The sequence below is a fragment of the Aegilops tauschii genome, chromosome 4, assembly GCF_002575655.3.
Source record: "Aegilops tauschii subsp. strangulata cultivar AL8/78 chromosome 4, Aet v6.0, whole genome shotgun sequence".
NCBI classification, from domain to species: Eukaryota; Viridiplantae; Streptophyta; class Magnoliopsida; order Poales; family Poaceae; genus Aegilops; species Aegilops tauschii.
Genome location: NC_053038.3, coordinates 430,993,937 through 431,013,984, shown reverse-complemented (window position 1 = coordinate 431,013,984; position 20,048 = coordinate 430,993,937). Strand labels below are relative to the sequence as shown.

General features: G+C 40.7%; 2 protein-coding genes across 2 annotated transcripts; one reads left to right on the top strand and one right to left on the bottom strand.

The window, feature by feature from the left end:
* Positions 1–273: 273 nt before the first annotated feature.
* LOC109753217 (methionine--tRNA ligase, chloroplastic/mitochondrial) lies at positions 274–7,803 on the top strand. The gene is made up of 12 exons (XM_020312134.4): positions 274–651; positions 1,011–1,154; positions 1,251–1,400; positions 1,585–1,752; positions 2,824–2,948; positions 3,323–3,416; positions 4,166–4,264; positions 5,369–5,549; positions 5,659–5,774; positions 6,346–6,501; positions 6,905–7,033; positions 7,232–7,803. Exons 1-12 carry the CDS (start codon positions 376–378, stop codon positions 7,394–7,396), a joined length of 1,803 nt encoding a protein of 600 aa, XP_020167723.1. The 5' UTR covers positions 274–375; the 3' UTR covers positions 7,397–7,803.
* Positions 7,804–7,826: 23 nt separating this feature from the next.
* LOC109753218 (putative cysteine proteinase inhibitor 7) lies at positions 7,827–8,183 on the bottom strand. Its single transcript, XM_020312135.4, has one exon. The coding sequence runs from the start codon at positions 8,181–8,183 to the stop codon at positions 7,827–7,829; it is 357 nt and encodes a 118-aa protein (XP_020167724.1).
* Positions 8,184–20,048: the final 11,865 nt, after the last annotated feature.

The window sequence follows — 20,048 nt, the reverse complement described above, 5'->3', positions numbered from 1 at the left end:
CGTAAGAAAGACTTCTACGGATCCAAATCCTTTAAAAATCCTGTGAAATTGCTTTGAATCAAAGGAGCGTAAAGAAATCCAGTGAGGCCAAGCTTGGAATGGTTATATTTCAATACGGAGGTGTATAACTTACACCTGTAAGTTACTGGCCGCTGTGCAAATTTCAGCCGGAATTGAAGCGGGTGTGTATTTTTTACAAGTGTATTCAAAAGAGAAACGGTGATCCAAACAGGGCCTGAAATTCATTTGGATTAGGGTGGCTGCATCCCATTCCCATCGCCATCGTTCCCCACCTCAAACATCTGCGCTCTCTGCCTCACGAACGCGACCCAAAACCCCTCCCTAACCCACTCCGCCTCTCCCCTCTCCTCCGCCATGGCCGCTGGGCGGGCCTTCTTCTGCGCCCCCTCCTCCATCGGAGCCACCGCCCGTCGGCTAGCCTTCGCCTCACCCCCGGCCCGCCCCCTCGCCTCCGCGCCCCACCGCCGCGTCCGCGGCCGCTGCTGCGCCTCAATCTCCTCGTCCTCAGATGCTTCCCCGCCCGCGCCGCCACCCTATGTGCTCACCACGCCGCTCTACTACGTCAACGCGCCGCCGCACATGGGCAGCGCATACACGACCATCGCCGCCGACGCTGTCGCCCGCTTCCAGGCAAGCCTTCATACTACTTTTACAAGTCCATGTCAGGAATTTGAGTACATTACTCGAGATCCACCTGCTGGCAGCCATGTTTGGATACGCAACCCGTATGAAAAAGTATAATGGCTGGTGAATATGCCAGTGCATATGTACCGCTTCATTGTTCTCTAGTTAAGTGGTGAATATGCCAGTGCATATGTACCGCGGGAATGCAGATGCACAGACTTCAGTATCTTTGTGTGTTAGCAGTGCAAATATTTCCAGTTTGATGATTTGTTTGTTAGACTAGTTGAGCTACTGGGAGCATTGCGTACCTTTTGTCGCCCGAGTCCTTCTCTAAGAATTTGTTCATGGTGCTTATCTGGTTGCAGAGATTGCTAGAGAAGAGGGTTATATTCATTACTGGGACAGATGAGCATGGTGAAAAAATTGCCACCTCTGCAGAGGCCAGTGGTAGAAACCCCAAGGAGCACTGTGATATAATTTCAAATTCATACAAGATGCTTTGGGCTGATGTATGTGACAACACAAAGTATTTTCAGTCTACCATTTCACAATATGTCATAAATCTGGAGCTCACATTTCTCTTCCAACTTTGTTTTTGCTTGCAGCTAGACATCGAGTATGACAAGTTTATTCGCACAACTGATCCTAAGCACGAGGCTGTTGTTAATGACTTCTATTCTAGAGTTCTAAGTAGTGGTGACATATATAGGGCTGATTACGAAGGGCTTTACTGTGTCAGCTGTGAGGAGTACAAGGCAAGCTTCTTTGTACCTTTCTCATATAGCAGCACTAGTACATTTTTTTAGGTAAATGTATTTATACATGTATGAATGGTTAGTTAACAAAAGTGTTATCATGGGCATCTATGTAGATCATCTCTACAGTTATATATTGGTAATTTTACCAAATAATAATGTCTGTTTTGTTGATTGCGCACAGGATGAAAAAGAGTTGGGGGAAAATAATTGCTGTCCTGTGCATCTGAAGCCTTGTGTACCTAGAAAGGAAGATAATTATTTCTTTGCCTTGTCAAAATATCAGCATAAATTAGAAGAGCTACTGACAAGCAATCCCAATTTTGTAAGGCCATCACATCGTTTGCACGAGGTGAGGCGTTATTCTCTATGTTTTGTTCAATCTGATGTGTGTTTATTGAGTTACTGGCTTAGTGCTAAAAATTGTGGCCGATTGCTTATTAAATGGAGATTCTAATTATATTGATTTGACTACTGACAAGTTAAAAAAATATGCATCATGTCAGCATATAAATTTTTGAAGATTTGGCATGATTTTCTCAAATATATCTGTGCAGTCAAATATGTAACAAACTACGTGGATTTTGTCGGGTTGTTGAATTCCTTCTTGACAAGAAGTGCTGTTGGCATGTTGAACAAACATCATCATAATACATTTCCTTTCTGGCAACCTGTCAAATGGTCACTTAGATATCATCCTAATACGGCAATACCTAACTAGATTAAAGGTTAGAACCTAGATGTTAGTGTTTACCAGTTTTGAAAAAGAAAGCTTCCAAAGGGTTGTGTGTACTATATGGTAATAGTTAAAATAGTCGATAGACAGTGAAGAGTGTCTTTAGACCACAACGGTTCTCATGTAATACCTAGCTTTTACAGCATATCATATGTCAGGGTTTAGCGGCATACAGTGCGAGTTTGGTGTTGGGGAGCCATGGTTGTTCAATCCAATCCTGGACTTCGCCACCTGATGTAGTTGCTGGTAATTTCCCCAGCCCATCTTCGTAATCGAGTTGCGGTGTTTTGTCTAAAAAGCTTACTAAGCACTTGAAGCCTGGCCATTACATGTTTATTTTCCTTGCGCTGGCAAGATGGATCTCAACTATGACATCTCAAAGTACATGTGTGCATCGGCGCATGCCTACACATTGACTGACCATAATGCACTTTATTAAGTAGCCTCTGTTCTTCTCACAGTAACACACCTTGGTTTTGTGTACAGTGATAGGATAATATAATTTTTTTCTTATAGAAGTGTCCAAGATTCATATTTTCATACTCTGCTTCATGTTTTAGCTTTCAGTAAAAATATAACCCTTGACGCTTCATTAATTGCCAATCTTTCAGCTCACATGTGTTTATTTTCATGGTATTAGAATGCCCTTATTTCTTTGTTATTTTACTAATTAAGACACAGCTGTAGGTCGAAGGCTGGATTAAAAGTGGATTGAGAGACTTCTCTATTTCTCGTGCATCTGTCGAGTGGGGTATTCCAGTGCCAAATGACACCAAACAAACAATATACGTGTGGTTTGATGCCTTATTAGGGTATGTTTGTATGTCTCATACCTGCTGCTTGGCATTTTAGTAAGCATGAACAGGTTGCATATTCTTACTCAAATTCTACTGGATAGATATGGCTGTATGTGGCGTGTTGTCTGATATACTCAACTTCATTGATTTATATTCATGTTTGGCAATGACAATTCTTAGATAAATTGTTCTTTTGTTTACTCGAAACTGTGAACTTTCTATGCAAAAGCAAAAGATGCCCCAGTCTCTTAGTCCATGCATGTAGTAAATGAGCAGTTAACTTGCAGACTTGAAATCTTGAAATGAGGCTAGAGTACGTAATCTTATGTAGCATTGCCTATTACTTTGTTTCGTACTGGTTGTTCATTTCTGTATGTTTGTCTCTTTAGTTATCTTTCTGCGTCCCTAGATGATGGGGAGCAGGCAAGTTTACAGCAAGCTGTTGATCGGGGTTGGCCTGCATCTCTACACCTGATAGGAAAGGTTGGTTTTGGGCAAATAATTTTTGCAGCTTCTTCAAACATTCATGTTTTTGTTTCAACTTATAGCAAAACACCATATTGATTGATTCCTTCTTATCGTCGTAAGGAGCTCTCATTTTGATGTGAACTTAGATAGTACCACTTTTTTTTTTAGTGTTGCTAAGAGAAAGTGCTGAAATATGACATTTGTCAAATGAATAAACAAACATAAACTCCTTTATGTTGATCTATATAGTAACCAGCTAACATCACATAGCCACTCAGTTTTCCATATGGCGAAACTCGGGGACAAGTTTCACTCCTTCCAGTTCTCAAGATTAGATCCTGTTTCATTTAAACTTATTTTGATAGGGCCCTTGTGCCTCAGCTGCAGTTACTTGCACTAATAAAAATATCATGTGTTATGCTGGGTTTGGTGACTTGGCACTGGTAGGTCACAGTTGAAACAATTTTGACAGATGCATCCCCTAATTCCGAAAAGTGAGAGACGTGTGACAGCTAAGAAATAGAAAGAACAACACATCTCTTCTCATATGTTAAATCTGATGTATTTTATTATGTTTCATAATACCTGAAGATGCCAATGTCATAAAATGTACTGTTAATCTACTGATTCCAGTACAATTTACTTGGAGCTGGTCACTGTAGATATTGACATTTTTGTCCCATTTAAAAGCAATAATATTGGATAAACTTCTTTGTTTTATATGTTCATTCATTTTGTGACGATCTCTTGTACATGTACCTCAGGACATATTGCGGTTTCATGCAATTTATTGGCCAGCAATGTTAATGTCAGCAGGGATAAGCGTTCCTGATGCAGTTTTTGGCCATGGATTCTTGACAAAGGTGACCTCACATATTTCCAATGTTCTTGTTTCCACATCAACTGATAACGATATAACACCATACAGCACATAGTATTTTGAGCATGTCTATGTGATCATCGTATTTGATAAGGCCTTTTCCTGCAACTACATGTGCATTTCCCATCTAGACATTTGGACATCGGTTGCATACTTCCACTCAGTATCATGTCTACCTTAGAATACATCACGTTTTACATATGTACGATTTTAATCTACTCCCTCCGTCCGGTGAAAAGTGTACATATAGAAATTTTAGGACAAATTATGGAGTGGAGTAAAAAATGCATTGGGAAGATGCAAGCCACCATCTCTCTCCTCTTTAATTACCCAACCCCCAATGAGCTAAGTGCATGTAGAAATTGAGGAGACCATGTGTAGAATATTATTGGTCTTGATTACCGTGTGATGAGAGAAAAGCATTTTTTCTACTTTAAAGTGCATTGGGAAGATAGAAGTACACTCCTTTGTGGACAAATTTTAAAGCCAAACGTACACTCTTCACCGGACGGAGGGAGTAACTTGTATAATGGTACTGCACATGACACAAGTTAGCACACCTATATTAGTGTATATATGTATTAGCATTTATCCTTTTACCTGTTGGTATTTCACATGTTCTATAGTTTTGGCTTTGTAGCTCATAGATAATTCTGTATTTTTGGCCACCTTCTTCTCGATTTTTCAAGTTTACAACCCTCTACTATGTGTGTACTTCAAATTGTAAGAACTTATGTTCTCCTTTTTATGTGAAATAAATGTTTGTCTTCTCCCTCCTTTTGTAACATTTGTCCATTTTTCTGGGAAATTCTGTTTCACAATAGTTTTTTCATTGCTGCAGGACAGGTTGAGTAGGAGTAGTCTTTAATTTTATAGGGATGTGTACGGTCCAATGGCATTAGCTATTATAAATTTTGCACCTCATTGGTGCGCATGGTTGTCTTGGACAGATATTGTGAAACACAGCAACTGCTTTGTAGTTGTGTCTTTGAGTAACAAATATAAATTCTATCTGGGCTCCCAGCCACTTTTATCTCATTAAATCACTTTTATTTCATGCAGCTGCTTTTTATTTTGCAAATTTTAGGATGGCATGAAGATGGGAAAATCGCTAGGCAACACACTTGAACCAAAGGATCTGGTAGGCAGATTTGGAGCGGATGCTGTTAGGTACTTCTTCTTGCGGGAAGTAGAATTTGGCAATGATGGGGACTATTCAGAAGAACGTTTTATCAATACAGTCAATGCACATCTTGCTAACACAATTGGTATTTATGCGTGCTAAAACTTTTATTCACTTATTTTTGGCTTATGCTTTAGTTGGTATTAACTGTCTGTCTTAAGTGATTAGTGATGATACTGTTCTCATCTGAACAGGAAACCTTCTCAATCGAACGCTTGGTCTCCTAAAAAAGAACTGCAATTCCACCTTAGCTTTTGATTCAATTGCTGCTGCAGATGGCAATTCATTCAAGAATAATGTTGAAAACTTGGTAAGTTGGTCTCTTTGGTATCTTTGGAACTGATGACAAACCATTGATCTGTCATTGCATTACTTCTCATGGGGTGTAGGTTGTCTGAATTGGCTTAATAAAGTGAACTTCTAGACAGTAAACGGTCTAAATAGAAAAAAAAAATCTTTGTGAGGGAAATCGTTTCCAATTATGCATTACAAAAGCTTGAAACCCTTTATATGTAATGATTGCTCCTTGTTTGGTGCTCCTTTAAGTTCTGTTTCTTGGCCTACAGAAAGTAAAGACATCCACCATAATGATCCTAGCTGAACTGTTTTATTATTTCTCCTTGGAGCTATAGATAATGGATATGATATTTGCTGAACTGACATGTGACAATGAGCCAACAAGCGCTTCAGACACTGTCAGCACGTGTTGTCCATTATGAATTGGTCCCACTTGATATTTCAGACACATGTTGTATTTGGATATTTCAGATCATCACCTGCTATTCATCTGCCTAATAAAAAGATTCTTTTAACACATGTTTGCATGTACTGCACTTCTGTTGTATCTGTTGGTGTTACAGTGATATAAACTGTTTATACAGGTGGACAAGGCGAAGGGCCATTACGAAAATCTTTCGTTGACATCAGCATGCGAAACTGTTCTAGAAATTGGTAACTTGGGAAACTTGTACATTGACGAGCAAGCACCATGGTCTTGTTTCAAGCAAGGGGGCGAGATTGCTGAAAAGGCTGCAAAGGTAAACACTTGAAAGTTGAAACTATATCTATTTCTCTTCCTTTTGGGCTTGCCGTGTTTGTTTCAGATTTTACTTGCCAAAATTTAATGCTGACAAGGTCAAACTGCATGATGCATTAGTTGCTTCTTTTCATGTTTGTAAAAGAAACCCACTTTCAAACAGAAGAGCACTCTTTGAGCTTCAAAATTCTTTATATTCTGTACATCTGAGTACCTAATTCCGATGTCACAGCAACTCTGTTGTTGTGGCTGTAATAATGAAACTATAACATGACTTTAGTCGTTCTGATGAATTGTTGAGATGATTTTGGGGTGGCTAGTTTGTGTTATTTATTTGATGTTATTATTTTATTTTGTTTGTGATATTTGCCTTATTCTTTTTTTTTGTCTGCACTTCACTACAGGATCTCGTCATTATTCTAGAGACAATGAGAATAATTGCAATAGCATTGTCTCCAATCACCCCAAGCCTTTCGTTGAGGATTTATACACAGCTTGGTTTCACAGAAGACCAGTTTCGTACATTGAGATGGGTATGTTCTTGTATGTCCAGGGATATGCTATTTAGGTCTAAACCCAATTTTGCAAAGTATTTTACAGCCATTGTCTAGTGTGTATATGAACTAACACCCTCAGAGAACACAATCTTCAAACTATAAATAGCAGATATGCAATATAAAAAATTTCCAGTGGCGCGACATGCTTACAACCCTGTGCTAACTGCCCTGCAGGATGATACCAAATGGGGAGCCCTTAAAGCAGGCCAGGCAATGATGGATCCGAAGCCAATTTTTGCCAAAATAGAAACCGAAGTCGAAGAGAAAGATCAAGCAAGTCCAAAGGAGGGGAAGGGCGGGAAGAAGAAAGCACGTAGCAAAGGGCTCGTGGAGGCATGAGTTAAGCTTGTGACTTTGTGAGTACTGACTGGATGGCTCCTCAACTGTAGAACCCAGATGCCTGTTCTGCAAAACCATCTCATAGCTGATGGTGTAGATAGCATAAAAGCTTTGGTGGCAAAGAAGGCTTTGACTTTTTGTAGAGAGAACTGAACTTAGCAATTCTGTTCTCTCAGGCTTTGAAATTCAAAATTGTACTACATTGAGATGGCAAAATTGGTGCACCCCCTCGTTTGAAAATGTAGTATAAGGCATTCACGTATTCCACCAGTTAGCTCAAAATTTTCTTTTCTAGAATACACACGAGAGTGACATTTAGATTATGTGAGTCAAAGGTAATGCAGTTGGATCTGTAACTTTTTGATGCCTCATTAATATTGCTTGTGAGCTGTGGCGATGTCCATCAAGAATTACAAATGCACCAAAAGGCCTACGCCTCTTCGGCGACCGGGGTGAAGGAGACGAGCTTGCGGCCTTTGTTGGCCGCCGCCTCGTACACCTCCACCTTGTACGCGTCCTTCTTGCCGGCGACGTTCAGCGCCTGGACGAGGAGCCGGTAGTTGAAGCCTGACACCACCTGCACCGTGCCCAGCACCACCTTGCTGAACCTGAGCCGGCCGCCCGCCTGCTTCACGTGCTCCCCCACCGCCCAATTGCCGAGCCCCTGGATCTTCGGGTCGTTGATGTTACGGATGTGTTCCCACCCGCCGGGCATCGCCGTGGCGGGCATGGCGACCGCGTAGATGATGGCGGCCACCCCGATGACGAGGGTGATGCTGGTCCTCATGGCTGCTGGTTTTCGCTGTGCTGGCTTTGGATCTATCAGTGAGGTTTGGAAGCTTAAGAGCGGTCAGATACTCAGATCAGTCGGGGCACTGACACGTGAACCGGGGGCGTTTAAATAGAAGCGCTGGGACATGGTCGAATACACAGACGGAGATAACTAAATGCATGTCATATACACCATATATCTATCTAATAAATTATTGCTTTGTATCTAAAAGTATCAATTAATGTGGTTGATCCCTTGATGCATACCGATACATTTTTTTTGAGCATCAGTACAGACACAAGCGCTCATATATACGCGCATACACTCATCTCTATGAAACACACACGTACACCCTACCCCGAGATTTACGAAAGCCATCATAGGCGCCTTGTCGTCGACGGGAACGTCTCCTCCCACTGAAAGTGCATCGCCGGAAATCCTAAAATAAATCCAGGAATAATGCGAACACCAGGATTTGAACCCTGGTGGGTTGGGGATACCACTATCCACCTAACCATCTCAACCACATTCTTGATGCATGCCCTATAAGGCTGGGTGTAATGGGTAGTATCACAAGTTCTTTTTTTTTTGTGAGGAGTGTAGTATCACAAGTTACTCCCTCCGTTCTTAAATATAAGTCTTTTTAGAGATTTCAATATGGACTACATACGGAGCAAAATGAGTGAATCTACACTCTAGACTACGTCTATATACATCCGTATGTAGTCCATATTGAAATCTCTAGAAAGACTTATATTTAAAAACGGAGGGAGTACAAGTTAGTATCATGCATATGATACTAGTGTATGATAGTATCTCTGTAATGTATAGTATTATAGATTAATATCTCAGATGATCCTATTTATTGACATGCAAGACACATACTAGTACAATATTTATTATGATACGATGTCATAATACGATAATCAATTCCATTTTTTCACTTAATTCTATGCCACCTCATAAAAAATTCCTAGCTAACATGCATGATATAACTATGACACCCCCATTACGGTTAGCCTAAGGTGGTACCAATGTTTCCTTAGAAAAAAAGCGTCCACTAATTGGTTCCATATCAATATCTGATACTGATTTAAATGTTTGCTTATAGAAACATCCATCAATTGATTCCATGATGGATCTAATGATATTAATTCGCTGTTATGAATGCTGATATATTTTTCTATAAACTTGGCCAAACTTAGAAAATTTAACAAAATTTACGCGAAGTAAAAATAAACTGAGGGAATATTACTCCCTCCATCACAGTTTAAAGGGCGTATCTTCAAAACCAGATTTTTTTCACAATTAGAGGGAAACAGGGCGCAGGTCATTAATTAGCCTATTAACCGCATCGTTTTGGGAGGAATTAGCCCGCTGAAATTACTCCTTCCGCTTGCCTTCCTGGTGCGCATGCATGGTGTGAACTGAAACTTTAGGTGGAGGTGTGAATCGGTTTTGTTTGCATGCATGGTTGTGCGAGGCCTTTTGCATGGCTGTTTCCTTCTTTTACTGGACGGGGAGGTTACTATGCGTTTGTTTGGCGATTAATTAGGCGCATATCCTTAACTACCGCAGCTCCAGTGCATCTGTTATTCCTGCCAATCGCTAGCAACCTTGGGCCCAGAGAGATGTAAGGTACGCCCTTTAAACTGTGATGGAGGGAGTATTAAAGTAGACGCAAGACACTAAGACCAAAATATCTACAAGCACAATATACGAAATAGATATCATCGATATACATGTACGATTAAGTCATTATTCGTCCACAACAGTGCAATCAAGAGGGGATAACACATACTCATGCCGACATCACCAAATCCAACTACCAATGGTGAGGACACATATTTTCGGACAAGGTGCATGGTTCAACACTTATGAAAGTGTGTCATTGTAGGGTCCGGCCAGTAATGGCCAGAGTGTTAATTGTTACACTGGACAGAAAATAGTGTTCTGGTCACCATCTTGACGGTGGATCTTAGAGAGCCACCTAACATAATGCTCCACTAGAAACTACTAGTACAATGCCCGTGCGTTGCCACGGGCTCTTAAAATAGTTTGCAAGAGTTATATAAAGATAATGCATGTTAAATTTCACACGTACGGACAATATAACACAGACACAATTATTTAATAATTAAAGTACATTTTTGCAATGTAAATTGCCAAAAAGAAAAATTAACGGCATGTCCATGTAACAAACTTAATGGAGTTCCAACTAAACATCTATTATAAAATTATTAATATCTAGGTTATACGCTTAAGAAATTCTTTCACAATATACGGAAAGTTGTCTTTAGCTTCATTCCCACGATGTTTTAGCAAGTATAATAAAAACTGCTTTCTCAACTCATATCCATCCTGCACAAACAATATATGTAATTAGTATGAAAATAAGTAACGGACAATACTCACCGCGCAAACTGGCTTGACCCATTCCACCAGAGCATAAAATGAATCATCGCTAATCATAATTCCCATTAACATCAACCAGTATTCTTGGTGTTTATTACTGTTAGTCAACTGGCATTTCAAGTTTCATTACTGCCTGAAATGAAGGTTATCACTCTAAAATAGCATGGTCATATTAGTGACCGTGCAAACTTCAAGATTTAAAACCGATAAGCAGCCCTTCAAATTGGAAAGGGTGCACGTGCAGCGCACGTAAGTTTAGGAATTTCTTCATCATTTTGATTATCTAAATCAATTTTTTTCATAATAGCTGTCACAATAACATGTTATGTTTAACAAGAATTGGTCTAAACTGAAATTTTATAACAATCCAAAGTCCAATTTCGGCAAACAGCCTCCTCGCTAGCAAGATGTGTCAGCACCATCCAATCGCCATCTCGCAACTGTCATCCTGTTGGTTTGGATTTCTGAATATGTTTGTCTCTTTCCTGCCGCACGCAACACTTTATCTCCATGTCACGCCGAATCTTCTTTTTGGGCTATCATCAGGGGATTTTGTCTACCTAAATATAATTACACACCATGAAGACAAGCTCGAATTGCTGGTGGCTTGGATCGTCTCAACAACACCCAACCAAGAACCAACCGACCAGGCTCGATCCTCTGCAAGGAGGGCATACCAAATCATCTCCTTTTTTATCAACACAGATAGAATGTTCAAAACAGTGCCATCGTAATCAACATGGGCAAAACATAGCAAAAAATAAGGGCATGCTATTGTTCTATGCGAGACAATAAGCAACTTCAGCATCCAGTGTCCCATCATCTACCATGAAGATTGGGAACTCCGTCGTTCCAAGATATGCTTCAATATTTCAATATTTCAAGATTGGGAACTCATTGCATGTAACTTTTTTCTTGCTTGTTAGCATAAACCCAGACATTGTCACCCCACAACAGAAAACATTAAGGTTTCAAAACAAAAGAAAACATTTGAACAAAAGAAAGTTAACGTATAGCAGATCTCAACCCATCTTACATCGCAAACTGTTAACCCCAATATTTCATGATCTGAATGGGGGAATTAAGGTTGGATTTTGTCTCTGACGAATCAGGTTTCTGGACATTGTCAACATCAAGATTCCATCGCATGGTTTTATAACAATCAACCTGTACATGGATCTCTGATTAAATTCTAGCCACTACCATGAAGCTCCCGGTCAGCAAGAGTTGTATTTTTTCTGTTTAAGCGGGCACCTAGTTTTTCTAATACATGGATGTAATTCTCCCCATGTGGCTCAAAAGAAGCATGATGCCCCTGGGTTCCTGAACCTTGACCCAACACCACCCATTTATTTGTGACAATTTATGCCCAAATTTATCTCAAACAAAAGGTATGCCCAGATCTGTAACACAAGCAGCTGAACAATTAAAAAATATAAATATCCTAGCCTTCTTTTTCATACGACTCATGAGATTCTACAGCAACAAAAATGATTTTACATTGTTTTTCACACACACATGAACCAGAGCTGCTAGGCAGCAATATTCCACCATTTGACAATAACTATAACGATAAAGAATGACTACCAGACCATATCCTTTACTACATAATGGAATACTAATGTGCAAACAAATGCCACCATTGCTACTGAAGTATTCATATCATCGAGTAAGAATGGTTGCATGTTTATCACCTTTTCCAATTCAATGAAACTGATGTTATAACGCATTACACATGCTATGAAAGAAATTGATGAGAACAATATTACATTTGGTCTTACTGCAAATCAACACCAACAAATCTATAATAGGTTCATGCATAAAGCAAGTGAATTTGAAAAAGAAACCAGAACCTTATTAAGTGATCCTAATTCCATGCGAAGTTGCCTAGGAAAAATAGAAGTGGAGGATCAAGGTGGATTCCAAATAATAGTAATATAATACTCCTTCAAGGTAAAAAAATGAAATCTAGTGGGTACAAGCATTTTGAATAATAAACAAAATTAAGATCTAACTATATACGTGCAATACATGTTTCTAAAATTCAAAGTATGTATGAATATATGTAAATAAAAGTTTTGCTTAGGTCATAATTTTTCATACTTCACAAACATCTTATCCTGCCAAATCATTGGTGCACATCCCCATTGTGCAGGATTTTTTTGGAACTTCCTATCTCCACTTACATCATGGATAGCATACAGCAAAAGTTAATTAAAATTCAATAGACTTCTATGAGATGACATGAGTGACGATCGGTGCAGGTTTATGGCATTGAGCATCATCTACTAACCCTTCAAAATGATGATTTTCATTTGGACCAAGTACATCTCAAGCTGCAAGCACAATAAAATCACCATGGGCTTGGAGCCCACCATCTCTCCACGTTCCTGCATGTGAAGAATTAACCAGTGCCCCAAGTCAGAACTACTGCTAACCTTATTCATGTAGACCTTACTAAAAATTCAGAAAATATGCAGAGTATCCATTTTTGTTAACCTAGCTATCTGCAGTCCAAGACAGAGCGTGACCATAATCCACACTACAACACATGAATATAGCTACCTTATGGGGCATATATGCCTAATCCTCATATCTTCTTGTTTGGAAAAGAGTTGACCATTTGCACATAGTATAGAATGGCGAAGATTGAACATGCTCTCGTACAATTGGGGAATGGTGTGGAGCTCCATAAGCGACGGCGGCGATGCCGGCTACAGTTGTTCTGACAGGAACTAATTTGCTTACTCTTCGTTTTTAGTTAACCACATAGTACTACACTGCCATATACAAAATCAGGAGAGGAAGGTACCTTCTGTACGCCCACTGCACGGGAGAGTTTTGTGGCGGACTGTATACCTGGACGCGATAATCTTGTTTCGGAGGAGCGCCCAACTGCGGCATGGAGGTCAGAGAGGGGTGAGAGCCGGACCGGCGTGATTCACACAGTGCAAACCTGATCAACAAAACGCAAAAGTCCAGCACCTGGTTTACTGCAAGGAGCTCGCTGGTGTCCAGATTCAACCCAAGGTAGACTTGCCCATTATCTCGCCCTTCCGCCATCGGATCGGCGGGATGTCCCCTGCTCAGCCGCTCCCGTCGACAGGTACGGCCGTCCGCGACTGCAGGCGTTGTGGCGGCGGGGGACTCTTGGAGATGCGATCGAGCAGCCTAGCCCTTGACTTGCAGAGGCAGGAGCTGATACGGACGCCGATCCCACTGAGGGGCCCGGCGGAGTGCTGGTGCGGACTTGATGATTCGACACATGAAGTCGAATAGATCATGGAACCCGGCACCGCCGCCGGCATCAGCGGGGTCCCGTCGCATGGGTCGTGGTCTAGGCTCGGGGGTCGTGTCGACGGCGGCATGGAGGTAAGAGAGGTGAGAGCCTGCTGGCCGTGCCCTTCCTCCCTCCCTTCCTTCTGTTCTCCCTGGAACCGCAGCAGGCCATGGAGGAGCTCAGCCGTCGCCGTCGTCCCTCCGACTCTCGCCGGAGCCGTCCGTCGTCGACCCGATCTTGCTGCCATCCGCCAGATCCACAGCAGCCCCGCCGGAGCCCACAACTTGGCCATCACCGTTCCCTCGAGATGCCGCCGCCTCCCCGTGTTGACCGCGTCGCTCACCCGCATTCAGGGATCTTTCGATATCGGATTGTGTTTTCCTTTCCTTGGATTAGGAAACGATGTACCGGGGTCGACGCGGGGCGCGCGGAACGTTTGGTACGGCAGAGTTTTCGTCCGCCCAGGTAAATTGCTAAGCGCGTTTTTGGCTCTGGATTAGATTAAATTAAGTGATTCTGATCGTGTGGTTATAATTGAGCTATGTTGTTATGTGTACGTTAGGCTGGGTACACTTAGCGATGTACATGTTTTCTTCTTTAATAAGTAGTAGAGATGGTTTACTTATGAATTTCTTTAAATCCATTATTTGTTTCCTCAAAATCTATTATTTATTTCCTAAAGCAAATTGCATTAATGAGAGAAATTCACTGATTTGGTTAAGGTAGGAAAGAATCTATTATTTGTTTCCTAAAGCAAATTGCATTAATGAAAGAGATCCGTTGATTTGGCTAAGGTAGGAAAGAATCTATCATTTGTTTCCTAAAGCAAATTGCATTTATGAAAGAGATTCGTTGATTTGGCTAAGCTAGGAAAGTTAGATCCGTGATCTTTTGTCATTAGGAAAGTGTTGAAAATAAACCGTATTAAATCCATTATTTGTTTCCTGAAAAACTATTATTTATTTCCTAAAGCAAATTGCATTAATGAGAGAAATTCACTGATTTGGTTAAGGTAGGAAAGAATCTATTATTTGTTTCCTAAAGCAAATTGCATTAATGGAAGAGATCCGTTGATTTGGCTAAGGTAGGAAAGAATCTATTATTTGTTTCCTAAAGCAAATTGCATTTATGAAAGAGATTCGTTGATTTGGCTAAGCTAGGAAAGTTAGATCCGTGATCTTTTGTCATTAGGAAAGTGTTGAAAATAAACCGTACCGGACTACCAACTCCTCCATTAGGTTTTTTTTCGCTGGTTAATCTTGGTAGGTTTTTGTTCGTTGGTTAACCTTCGTAGGTCTATTTTTTTGGTACGTGGATGGGTGCGGGTTGGGGCCTCAGGAGGAGGTTTTTTCGGTTTCTGGTGGATAAGTCATAGGTGGGAGTGAGGACGAAAAAAAACCGGACGAAAATGGTGGGACGAAAATAAACCCGGAACGGAGACTACCAACTGCTCCATTAGGAGTAGAGATCATGATGTCCTCAGAGATGGCCGTAAAGAAAGGCACCACTGGAACTTCTTGCGGACATGCCCCAGCCTGAGCCAAATCAATGACAGGGCATGAGCATGTGCGGAGCCAAATGAGTACATGGGTGTACCGACGAACCCCTATTACTTTCGCCCAAAAAATAAGTATATAGGGATATGCATGATGTATGTTGCCTTTTCTTTCAGGGCTAAAGCCAAGTTTTATTCATCAAAATCCACAGTGTGTGGGATACAAGCTGCGTCATGAGGCTGGCCAAGGCGCACATGTTGCCCTGAAGCTAGATTAGGAGAAAATCTTGCCAAATTATGAACCTTGACATTAGAGGCCCGACCTTCAAATGTAAAAACACATGTAAAAGAGATAGCTTGCGCTTTAATTTGCTTGACGATGGTCCTCCCTGGTTAATGTCACCAATCACTTGTTTTGAGTCAAAGGCCACGATGAGTTGGTTGATGTGAAGATCCTCAACTAAGCATAGGGCTTCTCTGCATGCGATGACCTCCATTGTCGAGGCATTGTCCACTCCCGTGATAACCAGTGCTGAACCGCCAAGGTAATTTCCATTGCAATCCCGATAGACAGCCGCTGCTGAACCTCCCCTCACTTGTCTAATGCCTGCATCAACATGGATTTTTACATAGTTTGGGGGAGTGGCTTGGACTTCATGTACGTTGGCTGGCACCGGTAATTCATAAGTACGTATTCGGTTTTTGTCCAGTCGAGCCTTTTTTAGCACAATTTTGTTTAGCCCAGCTATCCACACTACTTCTCTCCACCTCTCTCAGGCCCGAAGCCCATATAAGTAAGCAACTAGCCCAAATGTACAAAAGCCCATTAGCTAGGGCGGCAAATCCCGAATTGAATGGCCCATTAGATACCGGTTCGGCTACAGCTCCAGAGGTTTCTAAAAAACAACTCTACTTGCCCCATATGTATTGTGACATGTTAGATGTTGTCTTTTGCATACTATCTTACCATGAATGCTATTTCCTATTTTTTATTTAAAAAATTGGCGACTTAAAAAAATAATTGGAACTCCGTACACCCAAGTTTGAAATGTTGGCTCCGCTACTGGCCATGAGCCTTAGTGATACCAACTAATCTGAAAGGACACGTAGGCATGGCGTCACCAGACAATAACTGAAAGCACCCAAACCTCATGGTCACGACCACATCGCCACCATGAGATCACACATGTGTGAGAGAGCCACCGAATAACCATCTCCAATGGGGCTGACAAAGGTAGAAGAGGTGCTAGAGGTGTGTTGGACTGGACATATCCCGCCCAAACCTGGCAATATGGGCCAGCCTCGTCGGCCAACGCATGGGCACAGACTTTTGACCCGACACATGCCTGGCACGACACGAGAATAATAGGGCCAGGTCGGCCTTCGGCCTGCCATGGAACAAGGTTGATCCCCAAAGCCAGGCCTTAAGGCCGGGCATGTCACAACCCTTTTTTTTGCGGGCCGACACGACACAACACATACCCCACACATCACGGCACACAGCCCACCCACATGGCACTTTGCCTATTTAGATTTTTCTGTATATTTCTTATATTTTAGTTTTTTTATTTTTTTTCTTAAATTTTTACAGATAAAAAAACGTTCATGGATATACAAAACTGTTCACGGACTTAAAATGTATTTAAGAATTTATGAAAATAATTCGTGTATTTAGAAATGGTCACGGATATGAAAATAATAATATTCATGGCTTCAAAAAGATGCACACAATTTTTTCACAAACTTGAAAAATATATTTTTATTAAAAAACTATAAAAATGAAAGGAAAACCGGTAGAGCTCATGGAGAAAATAAAGAGAAAAAAACCCACTAGAGAACCTTCTAGAAACTTCAAAAAACGTGAAAGCCAGATCCACACACCTGAACCCCACGCAGCTAGCACAAAATAAAAAAGTCGGCCCAAACAGGACAAAGGCATCAAACAAAAACGAGGAAAACCCTATTTGCCGCATTTTGCTGCAAGTTGTCGACCTATCCCACATGTTCGATGGTACCTGGCCGGCCCAGATAGCTCTTTTTTTTTTACGTGGGATCATTTTCGGGTTTTGGGAACCTTCTGGTTGGTACCAGGTCGGTTTTGGGAGAAGGTTCTTGAACCGATTTTTCTGGTTTTCTTTTTTCTTTTTCCTACTTCTTTTCATTTTTAGTTTTTATGTTTCTTTTTTTAGACATTTTTGTTTCTTTTGTTTCTTTTTTCTTTTGTTCTCTCTTTTGTCAAAAAAATTCAAGATATTCAAAATTGGTTCATGTTTCCAAAAAATGTCTCAAAATTCAAAAATTGTTTGTGTTTTGCAAAAAATGTTCAAAATTCTAAATTTAGAAAATGTTTAAAATGTTCAACATTTGTTTGCCTTTCCAACCATTGCTATGATTTTTCAAAAAGTGCTCGGAAAATTCAAAACTGGTTGTGTTTTCAAAAAATTTCAAACTTTTGTTTACGTATTAAAAAAATTGCCCTTGAAATTTGTTCAGGATTTCGAAATTGTTTTCTGTTTCAAAATTAAAAAAATGTTCATGCTTTAATTTGTTTTTCATGAATTCCCAAAATGTTCATGTTTTTGATAAAATGTTTGGCAAATTCAAAAATTGTTTGATTTCCTAGAAAAATATGCGTTTGCGAAAATTGTTCGTATGTTCAAAAAATTGCTCAAAATTTGGATAATTGTTCAGGATTTTGTCAAATTGTGTTAAGTCTGAGACTGTCATTAGTTCTTTTAGTGTTCCACCGTGTTTCGGTCAACAGATCTCTTCGATCTTAGTGGTTAGCAGCGAGCTTGCGCAATTAGGCAGTCCCGTGTTTGATTCCTACCCGACGTGCTACCCTTTTTGCGATTTTTTCACCCTCGTAATCGCAGTGCACTGAATTGGCCAGCCCAGTCGACGCACCCTGTGAGATGGTGCGTGTATATGCCGCGGAAGCCAAATCCTATTCGGCGCCTAGGCGCCGAATATAGGCCAGTTGGTAGCGGGCGCACACCCCCCGATCTCCCATCGAAGCTATATGGGCCGGCCTTTTACCCTATTATTGTTTCTGAAAACGCAAAGCAAAACAAAAGCAGGCACTGCGATTCGAGCAGCCAACCTCCTGCTTCGTCATACACTACACTAACCACCATGCCACCACGCCTAATGTGATTACATGTATGTTTATCATTCTTTTCTTCCATGTGCTTTTCTTTTTTCATTTTTCTTCATTCCTTTTTCTTTTTTCTTTCTTTCTGGTTCAATGCAAAATCGATGAACTCTATATTTCAAATTTGGTGAACTTTTTCTCAAATTCGATGAACTTTTTTCAAACTCGATGATTTTTTTTCAAAATCGATGAACTTTTTTTCAATCTCGATGAACTTTTTTCAAACTAGATTAACTTTTTTCTCAACTTCGTTCAAACTCGATGAACTGTTTTGAAGCTCGATAAACTTTTTTTCAAACTCGATGAACTTTTTTCAAATTCGTGAACTTTTTTTTATCAAAAGTGATGAACTTTTTTCAAATCCGTGAACTTTTTTTAAAATCCGGTGAACTTTTTTCAAATTTTTTAACCTTTTTTATCAAAACCAATTTAACTTTTTTCAAATCCGTGAACTTTTTCAAATCAGGTGAACTTTTTTCGAATCCGTAATGTTTTTTAAAAAATTGATGATTTTTATTTTGATAATTTGTGAACATTTCTTTGAAATCCGCGACCTCTTGTACAAAGCGATGAATTTTTTTAAAATTCGTGAATTTCTTGTTCAAATTTCTGTTCCCTTTTTCCAAATATTTTGTACTGGGGCTTAAACACGGGTAAAATAGATCTGTTTTCGTACAAAAGACAATAATGGTATACTGGTGCATTTGTTGAAGCGCCAAGTCTGTAATCAATGGCATGTGGGTTCGAATCCCTTGTGCTACGTATTTTCTCTGACAATTCTATTTTTGAGCGTTTTTTGTGCATCTGACGCGATCGTTGCTGGGCCGGCCCAGTACCGCGCTCCTTCGAGCGCCCGCTACCTTACGCGGCGCAGAGGGCGCCGAAGAGGAGCGGCAAATAGGAGCTCCCCAAAAGTTACTATAAAGAAGGAGCGCTCCCAAAACGAACTAGTCAAACACACTTGGAACGCGACTGTAATCCGATTTGCGTATGACACGCCTTGCGTTATGCTGATCCGTCGAGGTAGGCCCACGTGCCGATACGCTATGTTCTTTTTGTAAAAAAAAATACCAAGGTTTTTCTGCGGGATTAGTATTTTTGATAAAAAATGCCCCCAAACAGCCAAAAATACTGAAAAGCACACGCGCCGGTTGTCACACACGCCGGGCCTACCGTTTAAATTTTCCTTTTTGAAAAGAGTCAACCGTTAATTAGTTTTTTTTGAGGCAAACCGTTAATTAGTTGCTCTCTTATGCGCCGTGCTTGTCTCCGGAGGGGAGGCCCGCGTGACGACACGACATGGCCCTCATATGAACAGGCGTCCATGTTCTGTGCCATGTCAGGTCTGTTTTGGGGGCGATGTTTGATTCGGTCAGCCCGGAGACCTTTTTATTCCTCCTTGTAAACATTGTGACGTTATAATAAAGATTGAGTTTGCCTAAAAAAAAGCTATGGTTCTAACCATAGCATCGTACAAACATGGGACAAAAGTCGCCGTATGCATAGCAGCGTTCAATCTAAAATGGGATATACGTA

Bases quoted from the DNA above. Each gene is read 5' to 3' on its own strand.
- LOC109753217 (XM_020312134.4), top strand. From the start codon at position 376: ATGGCCGCTGGGCGGGCCTTCTTCTGCGCCCCCTCCTCCATCGGAGCC. The intron at 5,550-5,658 runs GTATTTATGCGT...TCATCTGAACAG, and splicing joins ACATCTTGCTAACACAATTG to GAAACCTTCTCAATCGAACG. The intron at 6,502-6,904 runs GTAAACACTTGA...ACTTCACTACAG, and splicing joins TTGCTGAAAAGGCTGCAAAG to GATCTCGTCATTATTCTAGA.
- LOC109753218 (XM_020312135.4), bottom strand. From the start codon at position 8,183: ATGAGGACCAGCATCACCCTCGTCATCGGGGTGGCCGCCATCATCTAC.